This window comes from Neopelma chrysocephalum, unplaced genomic scaffold, assembly GCF_003984885.1.
Source record: "Neopelma chrysocephalum unplaced genomic scaffold, ASM398488v2 Primary Assembly neopelma1_22, whole genome shotgun sequence".
NCBI classification, from domain to species: Eukaryota; Metazoa; Chordata; class Aves; order Passeriformes; family Pipridae; genus Neopelma; species Neopelma chrysocephalum.
In genome coordinates, this window is record NW_020897689.1 from 21,056,384 (window position 1) to 21,083,658 (window position 27,275).

At 38.2% G+C, this 27,275-nt stretch overlaps 1 protein-coding gene across 5 annotated transcripts; it reads left to right on the plus strand.

Annotated features, from left to right (window-relative positions):
• On the plus strand, window positions 1-26,058 carry LOC113963540 (desmocollin-1-like). Of its 5 annotated transcripts, none has more exons than XM_027674740.1 (16): window positions 1-361; window positions 2,836-2,920; window positions 5,473-5,675; window positions 6,148-6,273; window positions 7,481-7,636; window positions 8,517-8,661; window positions 9,854-10,020; window positions 12,230-12,364; window positions 13,588-13,773; window positions 15,152-15,411; window positions 15,622-15,764; window positions 16,915-17,130; window positions 17,363-17,596; window positions 20,250-20,371; window positions 21,425-21,661; window positions 22,432-26,057. In XM_027674740.1, the coding sequence occupies exons 1-16, from the start codon at window positions 323-325 to the stop codon at window positions 22,627-22,629; spliced, it is 2,652 nt and encodes an 883-aa protein (XP_027530541.1). In that variant the 5' UTR covers window positions 1-322; the 3' UTR covers window positions 22,630-26,057. The 5 variants fall into 5 exon arrangements, with proteins under 5 accessions (XP_027530541.1, XP_027530550.1, XP_027530561.1 ...); XM_027674749.1 differs by having other exon boundaries at window positions 6,154-6,273; XM_027674760.1 differs by lacking the exon at window positions 22,432-26,057 and adding an exon at window positions 22,300-22,345.
• Window positions 26,059-27,275: the final 1,217 nt, after the last annotated feature.

Genomic DNA, 27,275 nt, shown 5'->3' on the forward strand with positions numbered 1-27,275 from the left:
AGAGGGGAGGGGCAGCGCCTGGCCGCGGAGGTGGGCGGCGGGCGGGCGGGGTGTCCCAGCGCCGAGCCCGGGACGGGCATTACCCAAAAGGCGGAAAAAAAAAACCGAAGGAGTAATTAAAGTCGCCGCTGCCGCGCGCGGTCCCACCCTCCCCACCGGCCGGCTCCTCTGGCAGACGGGAGGGGACAGCAGAGACGGGCTGCCGCGGAGACACGCCGCCACCTCCGCCTCCACCTCCTCCGGCTCTTCGCACTCGTTCCCTCGCCCGCCGTGGTAACACCGACGGCGGCGGATCCCCCTTTCCCGCGCAGCCCCGCGCACCATGGCCCCCGCAGCCCCCCGCCTCGTCCTCGGCCTCCTGGTGAGTGAGGGAGAGGAGGCAGTGGGTGGGTGGGCGCCGGGGGGAGCGCAGCGCTCCGGCCGCTCGCTCACCTGGCCGCGCCGCCGCGCCTTCCCTCCGCGCTGTGACTGCTCCACCGCGGGTGCGCAGCGCCAGGACAGGCTTCTGAGCTGGTGGTCTCTGGCGGGCTCTTTATTCCAAACCAGCTTTCCCCTCGGCGCGGTCCTTGCCGGGGTCGCGGAGCAACGCTGAGGCTGCGCGGCCCCAGGGCGCACCTCGGAGGTCTTCGGGGCAGGGAGGAAACCGGCGGGTTGCGGCGTTCGCTTTGGGACAGGGGGTCGGGTGGCTTTTGGACCGTGAGTGAGGTTACGCGACGGGCACACCCTCGGGTCACTGCGGCTGGTTATTCATAGAAAAAAATTAAACCGCGGTTCGTTTTATTTAGATGTCCCCCCTCTGCCTCTCCCCACCTGGTTGTCCTTTTTCCATGGGAAGGATTGTGCCACAGTGGGGAGCTTGTTGAGCTCCTCTGGAAGAGTTAGCTGTGCATCGAACAATTTCAGCGATTTCCTTTACCTTCAGTTTATTGTATTTGCGCATAATTACCAGCTCCGGAAAGGCCATTGCCGGGGAAAGCCGGGGAGTTCTCTCGCTCATTTTCTTTTTTTTTTTTTTTTTTTTAACCTACAGTGGATGAGTAAAAGTGATTTTTCTTTTGTTTCTTACCCCCTTTCCTCCCTATTATCATTCTATTCACAGAAAGTGGGCAGGTGATCATTTGAGCCTGTGAAAGAAAAATACTCGGTAGTGTTGAAGCACTGAATTTATTAGTTTTATATTAATTACGTATGTATATTTTAATGAAAGTGTTACTATTCCGGACGCTATGCATACCTGCCTTTGCAAGGATATTAATAGCAAAACCCAAAGAAATGCAAGCAACTTTACTCATACATTTAATTAAAAAAAAAAAAAGAAAAAAAAGAAATTCTTCTGTTAAGCAGAAAAAAAAACACCCAAAGAAAAAAATGCTGAGGTGTCTTCTTTGTGTAAAGTGAAAGGACATCGCAGCTTCTTTTTACCTGATGTTTCCTTATGTCTTTATGTCCGTGAATAATTACCACTTACTTTTGTTTAACTTCTCAATAGTTCTTTGTGCTGACATCAGACTGAGCTTGGCATTACTATTTCAAAATTAGATGTCATTGATTCTTGAAATATTTTAGAACAGTATAATAAGATATGATTTCAATAACTTAAAAATTCATGTAATGTCGTTCAGGAGAGAGTGTTTTATTAAGTGCCTATTACTAAAGAAAGTGCCTACTAGTACATAAGCAGAGATGTTTATTTGTATATACACATATTTTTATATCTGCATATATACATATCTATAAGGAACTGTATGAAGAGCTCTTATGATGCAGACACAGCATATATTGTTTTTAGCTGATCACAGTTTTTCTAAAGGTTCCTAATGTCTTAAAGTGTTTAAAGTATTTTTATTCAAATGTTTTCTTCATAAGCATCACAAGTAATTTTCAGAATTTCCATTAGCTATTTACTTCTTTATACCTTTAATCCTAAAGGAATGTGCAAAATAAAAGTTGTTTTCCTTTTTTGCTAGACTTTCATCCTGAAAGAATAAATGCACAAAAAAGGGTGGATAGATTTATTTACATTTCTCTATTTCTTTATTTAATTGGCTGTGTGATTTTTGGATTACAATTTTAAACATAGGGATAGAAACTAGGCAAAATATACACAGATATGATCTGAGATCAGGACTCGCTCTGTGCTGAGGAAAATCTTTGTACCTCTGTGTGATTCTTTTTAGAAAAAGGTCTGGTTATCTACTACTCATTTGAATTTTGAGGAGGACCCCATTTTGTAACTGGTTATATGGGAGTGGACTGCTGTAATACTTGACGTTTTATGTCATATCTAATTGCTGAAGCTAGATTTAATTAGTTTGTTGAGAATGTACTTTGAAGATGCAAAGTGATATGTAAGTGCAAGTGTCGTCATGTGGTTTTAATAAGACACTTGTCCCTTTAATGTTCAGCATCACCACAGTTCTACCAAACTGAGTGTTGATGGATTAAACCTTAATACTTAGAGACCTTGGATCTAAATTGGCCAGGAATACTGTTGGAGGGAGTGCATGGGGAAGCTGTATTTTATCTTTCCTCTACTAAAGGTGAAATTTTCTAGTTAAAAGAAACTCTTGATGTTAATGTCGGTGCTGCAGTGATTTTAGAAAAAAAACTGAACACAAATCATGGACAAGTCCAGGAGTAGTAGTCAGACCTTGTTTCCAGTTTGAAACTTTATATGCTATGCTGCACAGTACCCAATTTTTTTAGCAAGGAGTGCTTTCTGTGCTGTTTGACTTGCTTGTCTTAACAAACAAAGTCAGCTTTAGTGTCTAGTTATTATTTAAAATATCACGTAATTATGTGGGTTTTTTCCTGATTTCTTAATTTATTTTCTAGGTACTGAGTTTGTGCTGTGAAGCTTGCAAGAAAGTAATTTTTCATGTTCCTTCTGAACTAGAGGCCGACACATTAGTTGGCAGAGGTGAGAATCTGTGAGATGCCCATCTTAACAACACAACATTGCACCTTTGCTGGAGATGCTATGAACAGTGGAGGAGACTTTTTTAATGGAATGAATGGATGACTGGACAGCCAGTTAAACAGCTGGATCAGCCTTTTTATGAAGGATACACCCTGTGTTTGTTACGGATTTGAACACTGGCTCTGTGCATCCACTTGACTTTTGCGTAAACAGCTATTGTTAGGTTACGATATTTATCCTAAAACTAGAATGCCAGAGTTTAATGTTTTCAAAATTTGGAATCTAAGGTTTAGTATTCAAATAAGTGGCTTGGTATTTCAAGGTGCACCCCTCACCCACAGTCATATGAAGAAGACAGTAAGTCATTTGGACAATGGAAAAGATAAAAAAGAAGACAAAACCCACATAACCAGGCACCAAGAAGCTGTTGCTCTGTGAAACGTGGATGTGACTGCTCAGCAGTGCTGGAGCATTCAGGGCATACAAGGGGATGTGTTGCAGAGGTGTCCTGCATCATATCTGGCTGGAGAAAGCTCCTGTCTGACTGGATGGTCTGTCTTGATTTAGGGCAGCATACAGGTGACTGAGAGGAATAGGAGAGACCAGAAAACACCCCACTCTTTTTTTTTTTTTCAGACCAGTCTTTGAAAGGCAGCTTTAAAAGGCGTGGCATAGGAACTGCCTGAGACTGAGTTTGAGGATTCAGAGGTGCCCTTTATGAGTCCTACCACAACAGAGGAATATGCTGCAACTCTGCAATCTTAATCCACATTCCTACAGAAGGATAAAATATAAATAATAAGTGGATTGGTAGTTTATCTTAATGCAAGTGCTCAGAAAATCTAGTGGAAATTCATTGACCTTATTTTTAAATTTTAAAATGAAGAAGCTTGCTATAGCTGTGTGAATTCTCATAGACTTCAACATTTCTCTGTGTAAATAAACTTGGATTTATATAAAAATAAAACTTAATGTTATTGCACTCCTTTGAAATAAATTGCATAACATTCAACTTAAACTTTTTTTTTCACCCTAACATTTAACAAAACCATTATAGCTCAAATGACATTACTTAAACATTTATTGAGAAGTATTTTGCATTTATACAAGGACTATATCTTGACACTGAAATTAGTCAGGATTTTCTTGGTTGTTGTAAGGTTTTTTGATACTTTTAACTTAGATCAGAGGCTTAAAAAAAAAAACCACAAAGCTATAGCTAACTGAGCATAGTGTTGACTCATAAAACCATCAGAAACAAAATCTTCAATCTGGTATTTTTGAAAATGCAGTCCTGTAATATGCAGCAGTATGAAACACATTTAAGTAAGGCAGTGCTATTCTTTTCAATACTGCATTTTCACTGTACAGGTGAAAAAGGGCAGGAGTCACTGCTACAGTACCACAGAAAGTGTAGCAAATATTTATTTAAACAGATAAAGGTCAAACTTAAGAGAAAGAAGAAATCATATCATATTTAAAATTATGCTTCACATCTGTCCTTGCAGTTTTGAAAGTGAAATGGAATATAGTTTATTGAAAATATCATCTGCATATATGGGATGAAATTCTGAATGTACTTTGAGAATTTTGCAATCAGCCTTGATAGTGTCCCACCCACTATAATAACATTGAAGAAGTATTGAAAAGTTCTGATTTGGAGAACATGACACTGAGATCTCTTGTACTCTGCAAGGATCATTTGTCTGGAGTTTGGGTCTCTTGCTTTCATCTTTTTTAGAGTGCCAAATCATTCTTGCTTAATGCTGTGGTCCTATTGCAATTCATTGGAAGTACCTGATTTTTCTCGAGCTGTAATGCTGAATTACTTGCTGGTAAACCAAGTTTATTGAAGTGTGTAAGAATTTATTTTAGCCACAACTGATAGCAAATGCAGTGAAAAATATCTGGAAAGTATGCTAAAATTACCTGGTATTTTCTATAAAGGTGGGATTCTATCACATACATATTAAAAAATTGCTAATAGTTTGTTCTAGAGTTAGTCTTTATCTCTCCCATCTGTCTGCCTCGTAATTTAAAGGCATTTGTCCTCCCAAGACTATTAAATCATACAGTACCAGTCAGTGCTTTCCTCCTGAGGGCAAAACTTCCAAGATGTAACGTCTCCATTGGGTATTTGCATTAATTAATCGTCTTCACTGATATTGTAGGGCATGGAGCACAAGGCAACTGTAATAGCTACTGATCAATAATGGACACGTCTACAATGTTTTTTGCATTTAAATGTATTAATTCATCTCCGATGCTTCAGTACTTTTACCAATGTAATAGTGTTTTGTTGAGAGATATCCATAATGCACCGATGTTTTTTAGGAGCCACTTGTGAACACAAGGGTGGAAATTAATGTAAACTGGGTCAAATCTGAGTGCATACATGGGTTCTAGAATCTGTATTTGTGGTGCTTAAATACTGAATGAACAAATATTTGAAGCCTCTGTCAGTAAATGTAATTTTTACTTAGGGCATGTTTTGTTGTTTTATGAGGATGTTATTTTTTTTATGTTTGAGTTATTGCCTATTTTTCTTGTAGTTGATTTGAAAGAATGCCTTCAGTCTGCAGAGTTTATCAGTTCCACTGATGGGAACTTCAAGATTCTAGAGGATGGTTCTGTGTACACAACATCTGCTCTTTCTTTGTCTGCTGAGAAAAAAACTTTTACCATATTGCTTAAAGACATTCAAGAACAAGTTGAAAAGAAAATACATGTTAGCTTAGTGGAAGAAGAAAAGAAGGTGAGCTGCTGATTTCAAGATACCTTACTTATTTGAAATTCTGTTTCATAGAATACAGCTTCATGCTGGGTAACTGTAGTTGACTTTTGGAATTCAAATAATAGGGCAAAATACTGGTACAGAGTGTAATTTTATTTAGCAGATGTTGATTACTGGGTTTCTTAAGTCAGCAGATTGCCTTTCTCAAAGGGGAGATACTAGCAAGTAACTTAATCAGGAATGTCAAGAATCTTAAAAACCATGTTTGAGGAATTAAAGCAGATTTTATTCATGCAAAGTATTACAGCAAATGAAAAAACTTGGAATACTATCATAGGTATAATCTGAAATTAAGACCTTGGAAAAAAAAAAGGATCAGTAGGAGGACTGCAACGGGGCGGGGGGAAGATGGAGACACAAGATGGCAGTTAAACAAAAATATACACGGTTAAGAATAAATGGATATATTCTTATATCTTTTTTTATATCCTAGACCCAGACACAGAAGACCAGGCATGCTAGAGATACAGTTCTCAAGCGAACCAAAAGAAGATGGGGCCCTATTCCATCCGTTATGATAGAGAACTCACTGGGACCTTTTCCTCTACAAATTCAGCAGGTACATTTTATACAACCCCCAATTTTATGTCCCAAGCTAGTTATTTATGTGAGTTTGATGATAAAGAAGAAAATGAACTGTCTTGTGTTCCCTACTGATATTCCTGCTATTACTCCTCTGTCTTGTTCTGTCCTGTTCATTGTATATCTCATGGTCTTGTAGCTGAGATAACTTGTGATCATAATTGTTGGAGCGAACTGGAATTGTGCAAGAGTTGAAAAAAAGGAGAGCAGCGTACTATCAAAGAGAGCTCTTTTGTCCTGGAAATCAGTGAAGTGTATAATTACAAAAAAAACCCACCAACAAACAACCCTCCACTAAACGTTGCCCAGAAAGAGGTTTTGTAAACACAGACTGGGGTAAATTTTACCTGCATGTCTACGTTCTTTCTGGAGCTTGAGGTGTATGCCTTCAGCCTTGAAGACTGAATATGGCCTGTATTATTCGGAACAGTACTTACTGGAAGAAAACAAGTAGGCGTGAAAGAGAAATGAAAGAACTGAAGTTATCATAGATCCATCTAGCCTTCTCTAGATTACAGAGTGGCTGGGAGCAGATGTGTAGAGACAAGTGTAATAACAGAGTCTGTGCAGAGCAATCATTCTTCTAATCTTACCTTCCTAACTTCTGGCATCCAGTAGGTAAGGAAAGTATTTTTGTAGAAGAGTATTTATAAATAGATAACTAATGTTACCTCCTTAGTGCTTGTAATGAGATGCAGAGAAGCTGTCTGAATTGGCATATGTCTGGACTATACTCTAGGTCGTCTTCCTTCCTTCTCTCCTTCCTCTGCTTCCTCCACTTTTTCTTCTCTAGTTGCAAACAAGCTCATTCTCAATGAATGCAATAAAACTAAAATCTCTTGATCAGGACGAGGATGTGCCTCGTATATGCAGTATTCTAGAGAGATTAGATTTCAAAATTTTTTTTTTGCATACTGTCATTTCTTTAATTGTTTGATAGTTGTAAACATTTATGAGTTTTATGAATTAACTCCCCTTCTCATGTACACACATTATAAAGGAAGGCAGTTACATGTCAGGCTGTTCTCCTATTCTGTGAAATTTAAGCTGCTACAGAAGTAAATCAAGTTTGGTGGGTTTTTTTTTAAGAATTCCTGTTTGTGCTAAATGTGATAATGAAAAGGGGAAATTGTATTAAAATGATCCTGCTGTTTTTCCTTGGGCTTAAAAACGTCTTCTTATAGGTCCAGTCAGACACAGCTCAGAACTACACAATTTATTATTCTGCAAGTGGACCAGGAATTGATCAAGATCCAAAGGGTTTATTTTACATAGAAAGAGAAACTGGAAATATCTTTGCTACTCGTGCAGTAGACCGGGAACAATATCCAAGCTTTCAGGTACAAGCCTAAGTTGTGTAAATACAATTACTTTTTTTTTTTTCTTTCTGTGAGGCATTTCTTTGACAGTTGGGTTATGGGGGAAACTAGCAGCAGACAAGATGTGGAATCAGCTCTTGTTCTGAGTAATATCCTTGGTGTTGAAGAGATGAAATCAGTGACCAAAATAGCTGGTCATCTAGACCTTGAGAATAGTTTTGCTTTTCACTGCTTAGAGTAATTGCAGCATAAAGGTAGTGGGCTATTGGGTTTACATCACTTTTAGGAAGAGTTTTTAAGGGGAGGTTGAAAAGGTATACAAAAATCCAAAATAATGATAAACACTAGACAGCTGTGGGTTTTTTGAGTCTCTCTCAAGCTGTTCAGTTCTGATATTTTGTTAACAAGGTGCACTGCTCTCTCTACTGGCTGAGAAGTGTAAGAAGGCAATTAGTAGAAACACCTTCTAGTTAGGTAATTTTGCTGCATTTTATTGGATTATATTATAATGGGCAAATTGCTGTCATTCTTGGTTTTGCTTTAAATAGCAATATTTCTGTATAAATTCTGGTAATGCTGAGATTGCCTCATGAACACCTGGAAAAAAACGTGTTCAAGAGATTTGGAAAAAGTCTTTGATAGAGTTGGGGGGGATGTCAGGAAAAAAGTGATTCAAATACTTGTAGCGTGAGGAATGGAAAGGGGGAAGATCAGAAGCATTTAAAGGTTTTGTGTTGCTGTCACCCTAAGATACCTATCACTTTCCCTTCCGTGTGTCTGAAGAGCCTGGTCTTGAAAAGGGTATGCTGTTCACATTGTATTTTATTTTATTGGCTCCTTCATTGAAGTAAAAGTGTAATAATACTGCCTGTTGCTTAAGCACTGAATTTACGTCCTCCAGATCATTTGCTTTGCAACCACTCCAGATGGTTATTCACCAGAGGTACCACTTGTGCATACAATCAGGATAGAAGATGATAATGATAATGCTCCATATTTTACACAAGATCTGTTTGAGTTTTGTGTCCCTGAAAATTCCAAGCCTGGTAAGAATTGTTTTAAATCTGTGAACACACCATTACTCAGCTCAGTAACATGTCAGTATAATAGGGTGTAATCTTGCCTTTTAATCAATTTCAGTGGGATTTCCTGAGGAGTATTTTGTTACAGCAGAGGCTGAATTTGCAAAAAGCAGCTCAAGATTTCTTAATTATTAGAAATTCCAAAATGTTATCTTCATCATAGTGAAAAATATTGTTAAAAGAAATTTTTAAAAACTGAGGTGATTCAGTGTTCTGTAATGGTGTAAGAATTTCAGAACATTATTATTTTTTTTAATACAAAAAACATCTGTTTCCCTGAAAAGTTTTTAGAAGTTCCCAAAAAGGTGGTATTCTAAGGTGTAAAATGCCTTTGGTTAAGCTTGCAGCATTTGTCCAAGGTAATGAACTAAGGTGAGACTTTTCCTGGGAGAGGTAGAGAAAGTCTTGCTTCTGCCCATAGCTGTAAGAGGCTGGGATTTGCCTGTTACTGACTTCATGTGTCTGTGTAACAGGCAACAAAAGCAGGGAGAAGAAAGGTGGACCCCAGACAATAAGGAATGCGAAAGCCATGGTTCGCCATTCCTCGCCCATCTCCTAGGGTAGGGCTGTAGGGTGGGGAAAGTCTAACTTGCTTCACAAAAAAGGAAACAGTGTCTTCCCCATCACCCCAAAAAACCACTTGCATTTCATTCTCTGAGCTGCTCTACTTCTTACTGTGTGAGTTACTGATTTAAAGTGAAGTTCCAAAACCGCTGGGGCTATGGGGAGGAGGGATAGCAGTGCTCTGTGTGACGGGATAGTGCAATTTGAATCAGGTCAGAAAGCTCTGAACCTCCTCATCCATCCCCCAGAAACACCTTTTCAGCTGTTTTAGAGATGCTCAATTAGAAGTCACTGTCAAAAACACTAACTGAAATGTAAACTTTCAGTGTTTCTTTGGATTATTCTTTCTGACAGCTGCAATAATCACGACTTTGTCTAAGAAGGAAAAAAATACCCATAAGGTTAAATTAGATAATTTTACACTATTACTGTTTTTTTACTGCTATTTACTGTGTTTTAAATATTATTTTAATTTATAGCTAAATGACCAAGTAGCTATTTTCATATGCTTAAAACAGAAATACCTGTTCAAATAGTTTTTTTATTATATGCAGATTTTTCTGGAATAAAAATTCCTGTATTGTGTTTACAGGTGTTGTTGTTGGAAAAGTGACTGCAGAGGACAGAGATGAGCCTTATACTCTGCATACTACATTGAAATACCGCATTGTGTCACAAAATCCACCAATTACTCCAGCGTTTTCTTTACATGGTGACACCGGTGTCATTTCTGTATTGCTGCCGCAGCTGGACAGAGAGGTGATCTTTCCTGTAGCCTCTTTCATGACTTATCTAGTGCACAGAGATAGCTTCTTAACCCCTCTCTGCTCTGCCCTTGTGAGACCCCACCTGGAGTACTGCATCCAGCTCTGGGGTCCTCAGCACAGGAAGGATGTGGACCTGTTAGAGCAGGTCCAGAGGAGGGCCATGGAGATGGGTGGAGAGCTGGAGCACCTCTTCTAGAAGACAGGCCTGGAGAAGAGAAAACTCTGGGGAGACCTCATTGCAGCCTTTTATTACTTAAAGGGGGGATTATGAGAAAGGAGAGTGACTTTTTACATGGGCAGACAGTGATGGGACAAGGGGAAATGGTTTTAAACTAAAAGAGGAGAAATTTGGGTTAGAGGCTAGGAAGAAATTCTTTACTCGGTAGAGAGGCACTGGAACGGGTTGCCCAGAGAGGTCGTGGATGCTCCATCCATCCCTGGAGGTGTTCAAGGCCAGGTTGTACAGTGCCCTGAGCAAACTGATCTAGTGAGTTGAATCACATGGTATGGGCAGATTGGAACTAGATGATCTCTATGGTCCCTTCCAACCCAAGCCTTTCTATGGTTCTATGAATTGCTTGCATGGGAATCACCATATACAGCTTCTGTTACCCACTTTTGTTACCCTCTCTAAGGAACTTCTCAAGCTTTTCAGAGACCTGTAATTAGTCCAGAGAGTTTCTGCATAGATCTGCCGTATTCTGTCTAACCTTGGCAGGGGACTTCCCATGGCTCTGCTGTTTGACCTATGGATTTTTGCTCTTTCTGTGTCTATGAATCCTGTAAGCCACTCCTTCCTCCTAATTAAGTTCCATTTGCAGTGCTTCTTGCTTCCTTACAGAGATGAACCAGTTTCTCTGGAAGTAGTCTCTTATCCTATATTCGACAGAAATATCTCCAATATTTGAAACCTAAACAATACTATATTATTTCCTAAAATTAGGGTGCCAGCCATTTATTCTTATCAGCTAGCTTTTGAGCAAATAAGATACAGGATTTTTTTTTTTATGGAATGTCACGTGAGAGATTTTTTACACTAGAAAAAACTGACAGGCGTGTGTAATTCAAAATAATATTTCTTGCATAAGACAGTCATTCTAGAAAAGAACATTGCTACAGGCACATCTTTTCTGAAGATAAAAAGAGTTACTTTATGGTATATTTATGTTGTTGCATGGCTAAAAATCCACATAAACAGCATGTTGCAAAATTTGCACTTCCAGGTACAGTGCTCAACTTTTTTAGCAAGAGAAAAATGCAGTGATCAGAAGCATCACTGTGATTACTAAAGAAACTGTCACAGTGACTACTTGAGGGAAGGAAGGGAGGATTGAAAAATTAGTCCACTCCATATCTTTTAAAGATAAACGTATGAAATTGAACAGGAGATTTCTTTCCTGCACCGGAGAAAATGAATGCTTCTTCTAGGCATTCAGAACTGTAGTTACTGTCTTGATTTACAAACTCCCTCATTTTATGCCTCATCTGTCTTTACTGTGTTGTGTCCTGTCCCCTGCTCCTCTGCCTGCACCATTTCCCCTCCCTGGTCCCCTTTTCCATGGTTTTTCAGGTATTAGTAAGGCTAAAAAAAGCTTTCTGCTGTTGACTTGTTGACTCAAGTCAGTGATTTAGGTGAGCTGCTTATCAGAGAGCCCCTTAGAACTGATAAGGACACCGACTCCTTCAATGCCAGACCTTGCCAAATGGCAGGCATTGCCTTATCATATATAGCCCAAACAGAGGCTTGATTGCAGCACTGTTTTTGTTCATCCTTAGTGAAACAAGGGGCATACATTGAAACACTTTACCTCCTGGCAACCTAAGGGAATACTCTGTTGCTTCAAAGGAGAGACATAAATAGCAGGTGAAGGTGCCTCATCTGTATTTTCCAAAATTTCAGGTTTTGGAAAATAATGCTGCCATTGTGAGAAGCTTTATTTGATACAGGATATATCCTGCATGTTGCCCATGGATACTGAACTCAGTGCTGCTTAGCCACTGAAAAATATTTTGCTGCTTTTCCTTTTGGAACTATATGGTAGAAAGCCCCAAAGCTAATTGCCTCATTTTGTTGGGGAGTGCTGAATTAAGAGCAGAGTTGTGGAGCAGGGGTGAAATATTTAGTTCTACTCTTGTATGTAACTACGCGATTAAAAAAGTGAGCATGTCAAACTTCTGTATGCTTTTATTCTTCTTTTCAGCTCGTTCCCAGTTACACTTTGTTAGTTGAAGTGAGAGATATGGCAGGTCAACCTTTTGGTTTGTGCACTACGGGAACAGTGGTTGTAAAAATCGAAGATACAAATGACAATGCACCATCCTTTAAACAGATACAAGTAAGTGGATAAATGAAATGTCAAGATAATGATTAAAAAAAAAAAGGACTATTTTCATCCCCTTTCTAATTTCCTGATGGACTGTGCTTCAGATGAAGCCTAATGCCCTAAGACAGTTAATGCCAATATAGACGTTTGAGAATGCCCTGTTGGTTGTTGTACTGTTTGGTAATTAGACCTATTGGTATATGAGTTGTTTTGAGTCATTTACCTCATGTATATTGGGAGAAAGCAGATGTGACTCTTTCATTCACTTCTCCTGCAGTGCATAGTTTTAGAAATCCCATAATTTAACCATTTTTTTGTGGGGGAAAAACAGATTCACTCCTAATGTCATGACTGCATTACCATTTGACCAGCTTTTGGCTACTTCAGTGTTGCAAATGAAAATGCACTTGTCAGTGAAGTAGATGCAAGGATTTTCACTGAGATTCCTGTGATTTTCCAACATATTTTTTTCTTCTACAGAAGTATTTAAGCCACTTCTTGTTCACTCATAGCTATAACTCAGCCTTATGGCTTTGCTTATTCCAACCATCTGTATGATTCAGGACAGAGAGTATGTCTCAAAAACCATGTACATAGCTCAAATACCACAGGAGATTTTGTAATATGAAATTTATGAAAAATAATTCATTATTCATGAGGGATACATGTACTTTACCTTTTCCCTTCACTACTGTAGAATATCATCAGTAATATTAATTGAGAATTTCTTTTATTTGCTCTTCTTGAGCTTGTAGAGAATAACAAAACTCTTTAAAAAGATAAAAAAAATAAGAAAAGTCCTTTTATCCTTTGCCATCTAAGTAGAGAAAATGTATTTCATCCTTCTTGGCTTTTCTTCAAGTTCTTGTGGTTAGTTTAGAGATATATATATATTTTTAATTTGCCCAATGCTCTTTCTAATTCTCAGCTTGATCTACAACTTATGTAACTGAGGGGAACTGTGCTAATTTACCTTTCCTGGAAGAAGAATTCTAGAATTAATTATGTCAATGACAGTTTGAGTGTATTAAGAAGCTGAGATTTCAACTGTGCTGGCAGGAAAGGGTTACTGTTTGACCTAGGGTGTAAGGGAGGAGTGGGGAAGATAGCTAATGCATGAAAACAAAAAAAATCATTTCAGCAGTTTGACCCCTTGGGTTTAAGTAGTCTTATTTAAATATGGTGTTCTTCAGTCCTCCATCTGATTTGAATTTTTTTTTTTTTGATACTCCAAGTATGAAACACGAGTGGAGGAAAACAGAGTGAGTGTAGAAATACTGAGAGTCTCTGTTGTTGATCTTGATGAACCTGGTTCGCCTGGCTCAGGAGCAGTGTATGAAATTATAAGAGGAAATGACGATCAGGCCTTTGAAATTACAACAGACAAAAACACAAATGAAGGAATACTATGTGTTGTCAAGGTAAGTAAAAGCTAGAGGAAAATTTGTGTTTCTTCAGGTTTTGCTTTTAATAATATAGGAATCATTTTTATTCCAAGAATATCTGTAACTGTAAGGTTTATCAGACTTCTGACCTGAACACTCTTCTAGAGCAGATTACACACAGCGATTGGTACATAACCTGCAAAGTTCACCTTCCAGACTACTCCTCAATTTTGTGTGCTCAGAATCCAAGGAATTCCCTCTGGTTTGTCATTTCAGAAGAGCTTGGTGCTTTTGCCTTGTTCCACAGTTGTTATTTAGACTTAGTGATGTAATTTGAGGAATGCTTCATGGCTGTTTTTTTTAACAGAAACAGGAGAGTGGCAAAGGAGGGGAAGGTTGAGCACCTTCTCCAGTCTTGTTTCTCTCTTGGAGTTGAATTAAACTTATTATGTCAGCATAAAACTCTCCAGATTTTATTTTGCAGTGTAGTGACTTCTGGTTTGCTTTTCTGGGGTGTGAGAGAGTACACATACGCTACTTTGTGTGTTAGTTTAGTTACTTGTTATACCCAGTGCTTTACAGATGTGAGGTAAAAGATCCATGGCATCTGTGTTCCAGCACATCCCTTTGCCTTTTCATGTCTCTTTTTCATCATCTGTTAAAACTGCTGTAAAAGGTAACTTTTCAGGAGCAGAGAAGATTGATGTTAAAATTTGAAGATGTAAGTTATAGAGGTAGAGTTGCCAGTAATATTTTTTAGTTATTTATTATGTTTTTTTTTACCAGTAATCATTAGAACTTTTTCTTAAGCTCTGTCCCTGGTATATGAAGACAGTTGAAATTTCTTATATTTATTATTGCTGCAGTAGAGTAGAGAGTATTGTGACTTTAGGATAAAATTAGCTCTATTAAAAGCATATGATGACCTTGGAGAAAAATGGTAGGTCTGAAAAATAAATGGTAGCTACTTACTGTCAACCCTATAAATTCAGATGTATTTGTAGGTACTGGAAAGAAGTGTGATTGACTAGCGGTGGAAAGGAAATGTACGTAAGCTAAAATAATGGCCAACTAGATATGGAAGAGGAAAATACCTCACCACATCTAATTGTTTTCTTAGTTCTACTAGTAATTCAGTAACAGAATATTCATATAAAATTTGGCAGTGGTGCTGTTTGTCTTATTAGGGGTATTTCCTCAGGCTGTTTTCTTTGACTAACTTAGAACTTAACATTTTTTTCAAAAAATCACGTCCCTTTACTGTGTCTCAAAATGGATGTTCAAGAAGGATAGCTGGTTTCTTTTGTAAATAAGTGTGGTACAGTTTTATCTGTTTAATAATTCAGCAGTAAAAGCAATACCAAGTTTTGTATTTGTTTGAAGGAAAAAAAACAACACCCCACCTTTGTTACAGGGACTGGACTATGAAAGTGCCAAGCAAAGGGTCCTTGTGATTGGAGTCAACAATGAGGCACCCTATCTGCTGGCACCACATTCACAACAACTTTCCCAGAGCACCTGCTCTGTTACAGTGCACGTCTTGGATGTGGATGAGGGACCAGTGTTTAAACCATGTCTGTTGCGCTTAGATGTTAAAGAATGCGAAGATATTGGGACGGCTATTGGGAGATATGTAGCAGAAGATCCAGAAACTGGAAATAGTGAAGGCATAAGGTATGAAACAACCTTACCTACTAGTTTTTTTGGAGTTCAGCATGGGTGGGATACAGGAAAGGGGAAAAAGTTGTTGATGCTGTATATATGTGTATGCACCTCCACACCTGTGAGAGTGTATATGAATACATGTATCTAAATACTTACATCTGTACGTATGTGTGTGTATGTATGTTTGAGATCTTTGACAAGACAAATTATTCTTGACAGATACCGGATACCACCTGGACAATGTAATTGGATCAACATAGATGACAAATCGGGTGAAGTCAGAACTGTTAAAGTCTTGGACCGAGACATAGGAGAAATGAGACGAGGCCAATGCAATATCACAGTCCTTGCAATAGACAGAAGTGAGTATTGAATGTTGTTGGCATTCTTTGTGGTCTGTAACAGATGTTTATGAGCATATTTAGTGTGGGGACAACTGTAGTGGTTCAGACTAGTGGCCCGCCTAGTCCATTGTTGTGTCTTTGGGATAGCTCCACCAATTGCTTAGGGAATATTACACAGCAGAGAAAGCCTTTAGAAAATCAGGGCAAATTCTCAGTGTTTTGGAAAGTTATCTGTCCCCATTTAAAATCCTCTAGTAATTTTAAATTGAGACATTTTCCTATGGATTGTGTTCTTCTATTTCTCGACTGTTGTTTTTTAAGTGATAGCACCTGGCAGCCGTGAACTTGTCAACAGGGAAAGTTGAGAGAACATTTTGAAAAGAAGTTGTTGACATTGCAGCTAAAAATTCTATATCCCAGTTTGCATATTAAATATAAATAATATGAATTTAAATTGTTTACAACTTCTGTTGTGTATAAAGATGATATATGAATCTGCAATCAACTGTTTCTAGAGAAAGGATTAAAAAATAGTCTTGATGTAATTTCACTGGAATGCATATACATGCATTGATCATTTGTGTATTGAAAAAAATGTAATTAGGAGGAAGAGCTCATTCAATTCTTGCATGTAGATTTTGGTGACAGTGCCACTGATGAACCCTGCTACTGCATGGTGACTTAGAGGGTAGAGGACAGAAAGAAGCCCCACTGTTTCTTAAAGTGTTTGTATTCCCAGAAGAGGTGAGGGCAATGAAAGTGTAATTTATTTTCTCCTTCCAGAAGTTAAAAGGCTGGGTATCTTCACTTTTTGCTTTTGACTCCGATTGTCTTAGTGTCCTTTACTCCTGGTTTATGGGCTCTTCCGTCTCTATTCCTCCTGTTAGAACACCGTATATGCCCACAGAGATACACACGCTCAACAAAATACGTTGTCTGCACGTGCAGAATATAGATATTTGGGAGCTGTTGATTTATCTGCATCCAACCAAGCAAAGAGAAGCAGCCAAGAGAGAGCCCTCTCTCTGGCTAAATCAGCAGTTGCTTTCCACCTTACTTCTAAACTTAGATATTAAAGTTGATGATATTTCATTGTGAAAGTTTGGACTAGAAATTAATATGTGAATGTTAGAAGTAAGTGCTGAAATTAGTTATTTTTATCTCACAGATGGTAAAACAGGCACTGGAACAATTCAGGTTTGCATCGTGCCTGGGAACAAGAATTTCCCACGAATCGCTCAAACAGACTATATAATGTGCAGAGACAGAGAACCAATCTGCCTTACTGCACAGGACGATGATGAGGCTCCTTACAGCACACCCTTTGTGTATCGCATAACTGACCGTAACTTGGCTTCCATGTGGAAGATAAATCTACAAAACGGTACGTTAAGACTTGTTCTCCTCATTTAGCTATAGGTTAAAAGGTGCTGAAAGTATAAATCCTTCCACGATGTAGTTTTTTTGTCAACACATTTAATCTATCTTTAAACTAATGCAGATCTGGTAGCAGTATAGCTGCAATAGAAGGGAAGATTGTGGTTACGGTCACATTTGTGACAACTGAGTTGCAGGTATTGTTGACACTAGATCTGCTTTTGTCATTTTTTTTACAGATAATTGTGCGTATCTTTCACCAAAGGGTGATATTCCATTTGGAATTTATGATATTCCTGTAAGTGTGATGGATAATGGAGGAAAGGTAGGAGAGACCACTGTAAGAGTTAACTTCTGTGATTGTGTTACTCCAACCGAATGCGATGGCAGGAGCCGTCAACTTTCTGGTGGAAATGTTACTCTTGGTCTCTGGGCCATCCTTGCAATGATCTTAGGATCGCTGTTATTGCTGCGTAAGTACAGAACCTGATTCAAATTTAATTAAAACATTTTTTATTTTGACAATTGTATAGCTCTCATCACTGATTTAATGTATCAGTAATGTATCACTCTTTTTGTATCAGTATCACAGGCTTCTTGCTCTCATCTTATGCTGTAGTTACTCTGTGGCTTTTTGTTTATTCATTTAAGTATATTTTGTGTAAGATGTTCTGTATGTTCATGCTATTGAGGCCAAAAAACTTGCATTCAGTGCTTGAACCAAAAGAGGATGGTATTATAGTGCTTATCAGGTCAAGCAAAGTTTGTGAGTTCTAGAAACATATCTGTTTCTAGAAATGCTGAAATCAATTTCCTAGAGCATTTTGTGATCTTTCTTGTGTTGTGAATTAAAACATGGAGTATCTGAGACATTGGATTTCACAAGGGATTTTACAAGAGCCCATATAATCGTAGAATCATAGAATATGCCGAGTTGGAAGGGACCCATCAGGATAATTGAGGCCATGTATAGGACACCCCAAGAATCCCCATATTCCTGAGAGTGTAGTCCAAATGCTTCTTGTACTCAAGACAGGCTTGGTGTTGTGACCACTTCCTTGAGAAGCCTGTTCCAGTGCTCAACCACCCTTTGCGTGAAAAATGTTTTCCTGATATCCAGCCTAAACCTTCCCTGATTCAGCTTCATGCGGTTTTCTCAAGTCCTGTCACTGGTCATGAGATTGAAGAGATCTTTACCTGCCCCTCCAATTCCCCTCACAAGGAAGTTGTAGACTGCAATGAGGTCTCCCCTCAGTCTCCTCTTCTCCAGGCTGAACAGACCAAATGACTTCAGTCTCTCCTCATACGGCTTCCCCTCAAGGCCCTTCACCATCTTTGTTGTCCTCCTTTGAACACTCTCTAATAGCTTTGTATCTTTTTTACATTGTGGTACCCCAAACTGCACACAATATTCAAGGTGAGGCTGCACCAGTGCAGAGCAGAGTGGGACAATCCCCTCCCTCGACTGGCTGACGATGCTGTACCTGATGCCCCCAGGACAGGGTTGGCCCTCTTGGCTGCCAGGGCACTGCTGACTCGTATTCAACTTGCCATCGACCAGGACCCCCAGGTCACTTTCCGTGGCACTGCTTTCCAGCATCTCATGCCCCAGTCTGTATGAACATGTGGGGTTGCCCCATCCCACATGCAGAAATGTTGAAGGACAGGTTGAATACTTCCAAAGCAGACCAAAACCTTAAATATATGTTGTGCTGCTGGAGTTGCCCAAAACCTAAAAGATTCTGAGAAGGGTAATATTGCTGATAACCAGTGAGGTCGTAACAGTGATATGCAAAAGCAAAACCAGATAATTTTTTTTTAGCAGAATCAGATATAGTCTGACTAATAACATCCTTTAAAATGATAGAGGACATGTTACAGTAACTAGTATTTCAGAGTTTGCATTGGTTTGGTTTTTTTTCTTACCTCTTTCATTTCTGTGCTTTTCTGGTAGTAATTAAACTGTCCTGCTCCTGTTGAATCTCAGCAAGCTGTTCTTACTCAGGTAGATAGAAGACTGGGACCTGGACATGCTGTGAAAGCTAGATAGATCAATGTTTTATCTCAACAGGCCAGGTACCAAAATTTGTGATATAGCCTGAAGGTAGAATTTTCAGATGTGGGAACTCTCAGTAGAGAAACTGTGTGAAATATCAGCTACCTTTCTGTCATTGCCTCTTGACTGCATCCTTTTTAAATGGATCCTTTATTTTGTTGGCTAGGTTTTACCCTGTGTATCCTCTACTCAGTGCTGTCATGGATATCTTCTTCCCATCTGTCAGCATCAGGAAGCAAACTGCCAGAATCACTGGTGCAGATCTTGCTGACAGCTGATGCTACAGAAGCTAAATTAGCTTGAAAGTGGCTCTTGGCCAGTTTTCACAGAAATTTTTATTTTCAGACATCAGATTGCTCAGTGGGCAGTTAGGCAGAACTGTTCTGTTCCTTTGGGCTTCTTTATTTTTAAGCTAACAATTTGAAAAGTGAAGAAAAAAGAATGGTTCTCTGAATGAAAGGTATTAGTTGTACATGATTCTTTTATGCAAAGTCATTTCTGGGTGAGTCTTCATGACAACAAAAAGTAGTATTATAGGAAGAATGAAATGAATACAAGGAATTAAATAAGATTGTTCTGTAACATAATGCTGGAAGCCCTCCAGGGTTCTGCTGACCTTTTGTGTGAAACAGAAGTTTCTGGTATTGGGACCTTTAGCTTGCACATTAGTTCCTTATGATATAATTTGACATCTGCATATTCACAGATGAAAAATGTCTTATGTACAACCTTGTTGTAGGCATAAGACATGATTTTTCACCTGGATTTGGTCTAAAGTTTTTGTTACTGTTTAATTGTGAAGTCACAATACTTTCATAAAGGATACTTGCATTTCTTTTGGGAAACCAAGATGTGTTCTAGAAGAACGAAATAGTTCAACAAGGCAGTAAAAACACCATATACTTTTTGAAAAAAATGTGTATATATACAGCTTTGTGTATGGGCATTTTTGGAAATTAATTACTTTTTAAATAATTAATGCTTTGATGCTTAGGCATTTAAAATTCACTATGCAATGTAAGTAGATACCATAATGAGGTAAAGTTTATAGTATTATTTCCTTTCCATAGTAATCCTGATCACAATTTGTGGCTGCTGTGGCCGTGGAGTAATGCACAGGCAGGTGACTGATGATTGTGCCAATCACAATTTAATAATTTCAAACACAGAAGCTCCAGGTGAAGAAGTGATGGTAAGTTGTCTGTTTGCTTCAATGTAGAAACTTGTAATTAAGATGTCCGTAGCATTGCAATTTAAGAACAGGACCATCTGCAAGTGAGTGATTTGGTAAAGGAAATAAGCAATCAATGCAGGGATCATTAAATGTGCATTGTTGTTTAACAAGAATTTGAAAATTGTTACTTTAGGCAGACTTGGTAGTACTATACCTTTAAACATACCTTGTAGTTGTTAGCCTGACTAGTTGTAATTCTTCCAGATTTTAAGTGTTTGGTTGGAAGTTTCAGGTGAACCTTTTAACTACTTCAGTCACTTTCCACTATGAGATTAGATGGAAACTTACTGTTTTGCATATGTTGAATGTGTTTATGGCAAAACATTATTGTTTTTCCTTGGAGAAGGATTTTTAAATTTAGAAGGTAGCTGTTGTAAATTGCAGGTACAGTTTCTGACCTTCCCCTGAAAAATGACCCCAAATACAGTTGATTTCATGAACCATCCATGTTCATGAAATTTTTTTCTTACTTTTTGGCATTTCAGTCTGCCATGAACATCGTTCAGTCAAGGACTGTGTTCATACACAAGAATTTAGCTCTTCAGACTCTTCCTCTTTTCTGTTGTTCCCCATGTCCTGACGTTGTCCTCCCTAAGAAAAGGAGAAGTTTAAAAACAGTAGTTTACTTCATGTCAAAACCCAAGAAACCCTAAGAGTGACAAGTGTCAAATTCCCTGTTGCCTATGAAGCATAATGTAGTGCCATTATAAGATAGTATATGGATTATAGCACATTTCACTGGGATTAAAACTCAGGTTTTGGATCTCATATCATATTTAAATGCAGATTTTCCCTCTTCCCCCTTGTCATTGTATCCTTTCCAAAGACGATTTACTGATCTTTTTATGCTAAGTACTAAGGATAGCCTTTTATTCAAAATATCACAGTGCAGAGATGGAGACTTCTTAATTTTCGGTTTTGACTGGTTTTGATTGCTGTTTTATCTTTTGAATTAAAAAAAAGGAGGAAAATGTATCCCCACTATTGCTTTTTTTTTCTTTTTTTGGTTAGGATCACAATATAATTCCTCTACAAAATACATGTGATCAAGGAGGGTATGGAGTGAAAACAGGAGATCAGCAAACATTTGAAGTGGTAAAAGGAAGAGGGCATACCTTGGAATCAGCCAAGGGTGGTGGACACCAGACTCTGGGATCAGTTAAAGAAGGAGGAGGACAGACTATGATGGATACATGTAGATACTCCTACTCAGAATGGCATAATTTCACACATCCTCGTTTAGGTGAAGTAAGTAGTCTGAAACTGATTTATTTTTTGAAGTGTAGGTTATGGTCAATATATACAGACTTTTCAAGCAAGACATGTAATTGTTCTAGAAAGGTGGCTTTCTGGTTTTGGTTTCATTTAATTTTTCCTCTGCTTTGCTCATCTGCATCCCCTTTGGAATACTACCCTTTCAAGAAGTCATCCTTGACATATTTCAGACATTACTGTAAAATACTTTCTTGGCTTAAACTATAGGCAGTGTGCTATTTTTCATTTTGAATATTTAATAATTTAGAATAATTACTGAAGCTTTTGTGAGTTTTTCTGAGAATGTGTTTGCTTTTATTCTAACTGCTTGCTTTGTACTAATTTAAACCTCATGCTTACCTTAGCAATGGAGCAGGAATGAATGTACAGCATTAGAAATGCAGTCATTCTGTGCCTTGGAGATCAAAAAACATCTTCACTACCTGCCTAACTAGTTATGTGTAAATCAGTCGTTTAATTTTGAGTGGATTTTAGTGGCTTGACAGGTTATTTAAACAGGTTCTTCCTCTTTTATTGTACATACATGACTAGTAGAAATGATTTCTTTATTAAATACTTATATTTTGTAGTCTTAATAATATAGACCAATCATGTGCATTTTTTGTATGTAGGAATCCATTAGAGGACACACTCTGATTAAAAATTAATCAATGAAAGGTAAATCAAAAAGAAATTATTTTTATGCAATATGTTTAGAATAACAATTTAAAGAAAATAATAAGATATGTTCTCTTCCTATCCAGAAGGTGCACCTATGCAGACAGGATGAAGAACAGAAGCATTCTGAAGATTATCTCCTTTCATATAACTATGAAGGAAAAGGATCCTTGGCTGGCTCTGTAGGCTGCTGCAGTGATCAGCATGAGGAAGAGGCACTTGACTTCTTAGATCAGTTGGAACCCAAGTTTAGGACATTAGCAGAAACATGCATAAAAAGATAAATGTGCCTTTCACAGTGCTGAAAAAAACCTGTAAATAAGTGGCTGTCGTACGTTTGTGATATTAGGTAATTTTAAATTGATGGGGGAAGAGGTTTATAAAAATTTATATAGACTGGTGAGAGTGTAAGCAACTCTTGCTTTAAATTTACATTTTCTTATACTGGACACATTCCATCACAATAAGAACTCAAAATATTTTGTCTTTAGGTTAATGTAGTAATGCTAGTTCCTACTTAGATTACATTTTGCATTCTTTGTGATTACTTAAAATGCAAAACTTGGTGTTCTTTTAATTAATTGTTCAGCTTCAAAGTTTTACTGTATTTGGCTTTGGAGAAGGAAAGCTTTTTAACTCACTGTTTCTTTATTTTCTTTTAATTTTATAGAAATGAAACAAGAACTTTGTTGGTGGATATCAAATACCTTGTTAATTTTTAACTTATATAAACTGAGATACAAAATATTTTTTCATTTTGGACATAAGAATACTCATGAATATATTAGAAAACTTGACATTTTGGTTAAAAATTAAATATATATATATATTGTATATATGTAAAATAATATTCAAAAATATATTTTTCTCCTAATGGGTTACCACCCATCAACCTTGCTATCCTAAGGGATTTATGGCATCACCACATAGGGTATCAGCATTGTATGCAAGTATGTATTTTTCTTTTAGAGAAATAAAAGGTTAAAAAAAATCGCAAAATAGAGGTAACTATCATATTTCAAATGAACGCAAGACAAATCTTATGTTTACTTCACCTAAGTTTGTACCTCAGTTTCTTGTGAGTTTTGGCATAGTGTCATTGCAGAAATGATGACCATTGCCGAGAGTTTTATCCAGTGTAGCTACGACTACCTTTCCATTTGCCCTGTTATGGACTTCATTAACTGTTTCTTTTTGTAAGTAGAACTTGACAGAAGATACAGCTCAAATGGATTGAGCATATTCTCCATTAATAATGTGTTTTAGAATATCTTTTTATAGAGATGCAAAATTACACTGGGATAAACTGTCTGTTTTGAGTGTAATATGTGGTAGTTGTAGAGGTGAGCATTTGCAAACATCTCTGGCAGAAATCATCTGAATCCCGTTTCTTATTTTACTAGATTAAGCATACATATACACTATATATATATATACACACAGACACACACACAAAAGTCTGAAGTACCTTTGGCAGATGACAGTAGTGGGACCTGAATGCTGTCATAAGCAGCAGGTGCAATTTCACCTCTGCTTCCCAGATTTTAAATGTTTCTTTTTTTTTTTAATATTTGCACTGCTGGTTAAGTAATTTGTCCTCTGCACTCTGGGAATTCTCTTGTGCCTTAAAAGAACATCTCAGTGCCTATGAGAAACTTGTGCAATTACTTATTTCTGTTGCTCTAATTCTGCTTTTAGGGTTTGCTCTGTAAACATATGCCTTAGGGATATTTTTAAATATTTACTATAGCTAATGATCTGTAAAAGGAATAATTACTAACAGCCAAGAGTCATGATGCTCTAAATCTCAGTTGCTGCTGACTTCCAGTGGTTGCAGTTCATTCCACACAAATTATGGTCAGTGAAACCCCATAATAATATAAAAACTTACCAGTGTTATAAAATAGTACTTTCAAAACCTTATGTTTCACACTGTAAGTGGGCTTCATTGTATTTCTGGTAAGAACTGGCTGTGGTTAAGAACTTCGTAGACCAATGCTCAGTGTATTTTAGTGCATCATTTGAAAGTGGTAATGAATTCATCCTGAACTAGGTACACTGCCAGTGACGAGTGACAGTCATCAGCAGCGAAATACTAGATGAAAACCAATGTGTTACAAACTTACTTTATTCAAAGAATGTGTGCTAACACTACTCTTCTGAACACTGCTCTTTATCACTAACATAAACAATTTTTTCTGTACATGAACAGTCAGATCTGTGACTGATGTAAGTCAAGATTGCTCTGCTGATGCCAGTGAAGCTATGCTGACTTTATGCCAGGTGAAGATCTGTCCCCTGGTGATTATCTTGCTGCTTTATGTCCTGCATCTTTATGTTTAGTTATTGGCTATATACTTTTTAAGGTAATATTAATATCTCCCCCTTCCTCTCTTAATGTTTGCTGGTGTTTTTGTTTGTTTCTTTTTTTAAATTATATAAAAATCCTATGGTTCAGAAGGACCTAGAATAAATAATAGACTGGACTCTTTTGAAAATTACTTGGAGGGTGGTTTGGAGGAGCCTCTGGGAGTATGGTTTCTTTCCTCATGAAATATAATAGTAATACTGTGCTGAAAGAACAGACCAAATTTTTATGAGCTGAAATTGAATTGGCATTGGCTGTTTTAAGTGGATGGTTGCTAACTTACCACCCTGGAATTAAAATAATAAATTATTTAAATCAAAGTAATGTTTTTCTAATCTAATTTGCCTTAAAAATGTTTTTGTTCTTTTTTACATTTCAACAAACATAGATAATTAGTTACTTTAATTTTTGTCCATTTTTAAACAAAGTAGAAATCTGAAATCACTTCTACTTGTTTGGCTCTTTGAAAAATTAAAGTTCTGAATTGAACCAACTATTTCTGTAAAATGAAGAGTAGAAATGAGATGCTTTAAAAAATGAATTGTAGAACATTATTTTCATTGTATCTTCTAAATATGTGAATGGGAACTTTGTATAAAGCATTAAAGTTTACAGATACCAAGTACCAGATAACATTTGTGTAAAGCTTACAAATGGAATATGTTAAAAGGTATAATTCACTTGTTGTTACTGTCTTGAATCGCCTTAAAAATTGTGATTTCTTCTCTTCAACTAGGTAATTTGCAAACTACCTAGCAGTGTCAAAATTATCTTAACATCATATTTTTAGGTATATTTTGTACAACAGTGAGTAATAAATTTTTTTCAAAATAAAAGGATCTACAAAAACTGTTCATTTCTTGTACATCAACCAGTTTATGAAGATAAGCATGCCTATTTCTGAAGAGGATTGGATTTATAAATTTTAATTGAAGTGGTTTTGTGACATTATACTACTGTAATACTAGTAGTACTTGTCCTTGCAGCAGGAGCCAGTGGTGGGTTCTAGCTGGAGTTTTATGGCACAAGCTGGTCAGCTGTCTGGGTATTTACTAGTGCTTCCAAAATGTTCGCAGAACAATCAACGAATTCAAGACCTTAAAAGTACAAAGCATTACTCTCTCATCTCACCGGTAAATTGTAAAAAATACGCAGCTCCTATTTTCGAAACCTTCATAAGGAAAACCAATGGCAGCAAATAACACAAATTTTCACGTTTGGCGCATAAAGCTGCAGAATATCAGTATTGTAGGGACTATGATCAGGGGACCAGTGGAATATCAGGTTTGGCTTCAATATCTGGCTTCAAGGAAAGAGGGAAATTCGCAATTGGCTGAGGTTGGAAGGAATCTCTGAAGGTCCAGGTTGGGTCCAACCTCCCTGCTCAAGCATGGCTGCTTACAGCTGTTTGTCCTGGAATACGTGGATTTTGAGTATCTCCAAGGATAGAGACTCGACAACTTCACTGGGAAACCTGTTCCAGTCCTCAGTCACTTTCAAAGTAAAAATGTGTTTCCTGGTCTTCGGATGGTGCCTCATGTGTTCTGAGCACCCCTGAGAAGAGCCTGGCATGCACCTTCCATTCAGGTATTTATATAAATTAATAAGATCTCCCCTGAATCTTCTCAAGCTGAACAGTTCACATGCCTCAGCCATTCCTCATAGGAGAGATGCTCCAGTCCTTTCATTGTTTTGTGGCCCTTCATTGGATGATCTCTGGTATGTCCATGTCTCTTTTGTTTTGAGGAGCCCAGAACTGGACACAGCAGTCTGGGTGTGGCCTCACCAGTGCTGATTAACAGGGAAGGAACACTTCCTTTGACCAGGTGGCAGGACTCCAGATGCAACCCAGGATGTCATTGGTCTCTTTTGTGGCAAAGGCACATTGTTGACTCATGCTCAACATAGTGTCCACCAGGACCCCCATGTCCTATTCTGCCAAGCCGGGCTTTCAAGCAGCCACGCTGCTGCTTATGCCCCTCCAGCTGGCATCAGGGGGAGTTAAAATGCCCCATGAGGACCAGGGCCTGCAGACGGGAGGCTGCTTCTGGCTGCCCACAGAAGGCCTCATGGTCAGGGGACCCAAGAGCAGACACTCACTACCTTGTCACCCATATCACCTGCTCTTTAATCCTCACTCATAAGTTCTCAGTGGGCAAGCAGTAAACTTGTTTGGAGGGCAGGTCGGGTTGGCAGCTGGGTGTATCTGGCCCCTGAGGCGGGACCCACTGCTGTATCCCACTCGCTGCTTCCTCCTGATGCTTCTGCATGGCTCAGGGTCAGCTGGTGCAGATGTTTCTCTTGAGAGCACACCTGATTCCTCCTTAGCTTTGAGGGCAGTGAACCTGCCTCAATATTCACTCCTTGTCAATAATCAGGCCATTGATATTTTTCAACTCTTATAAAGGGTGCTCCTCCTTTCAGTCCTGTGTTTTCTGGGACTGTAGGACTATAAGGGGAGGATGAGTATGATCACATAGGCATCGAAGAGGGTCTGTGGCACTCCATGCTGCCTCATTGAGCAATCAGCATCAGAGGGCTGAGCTCAGCATTTATGTGCTG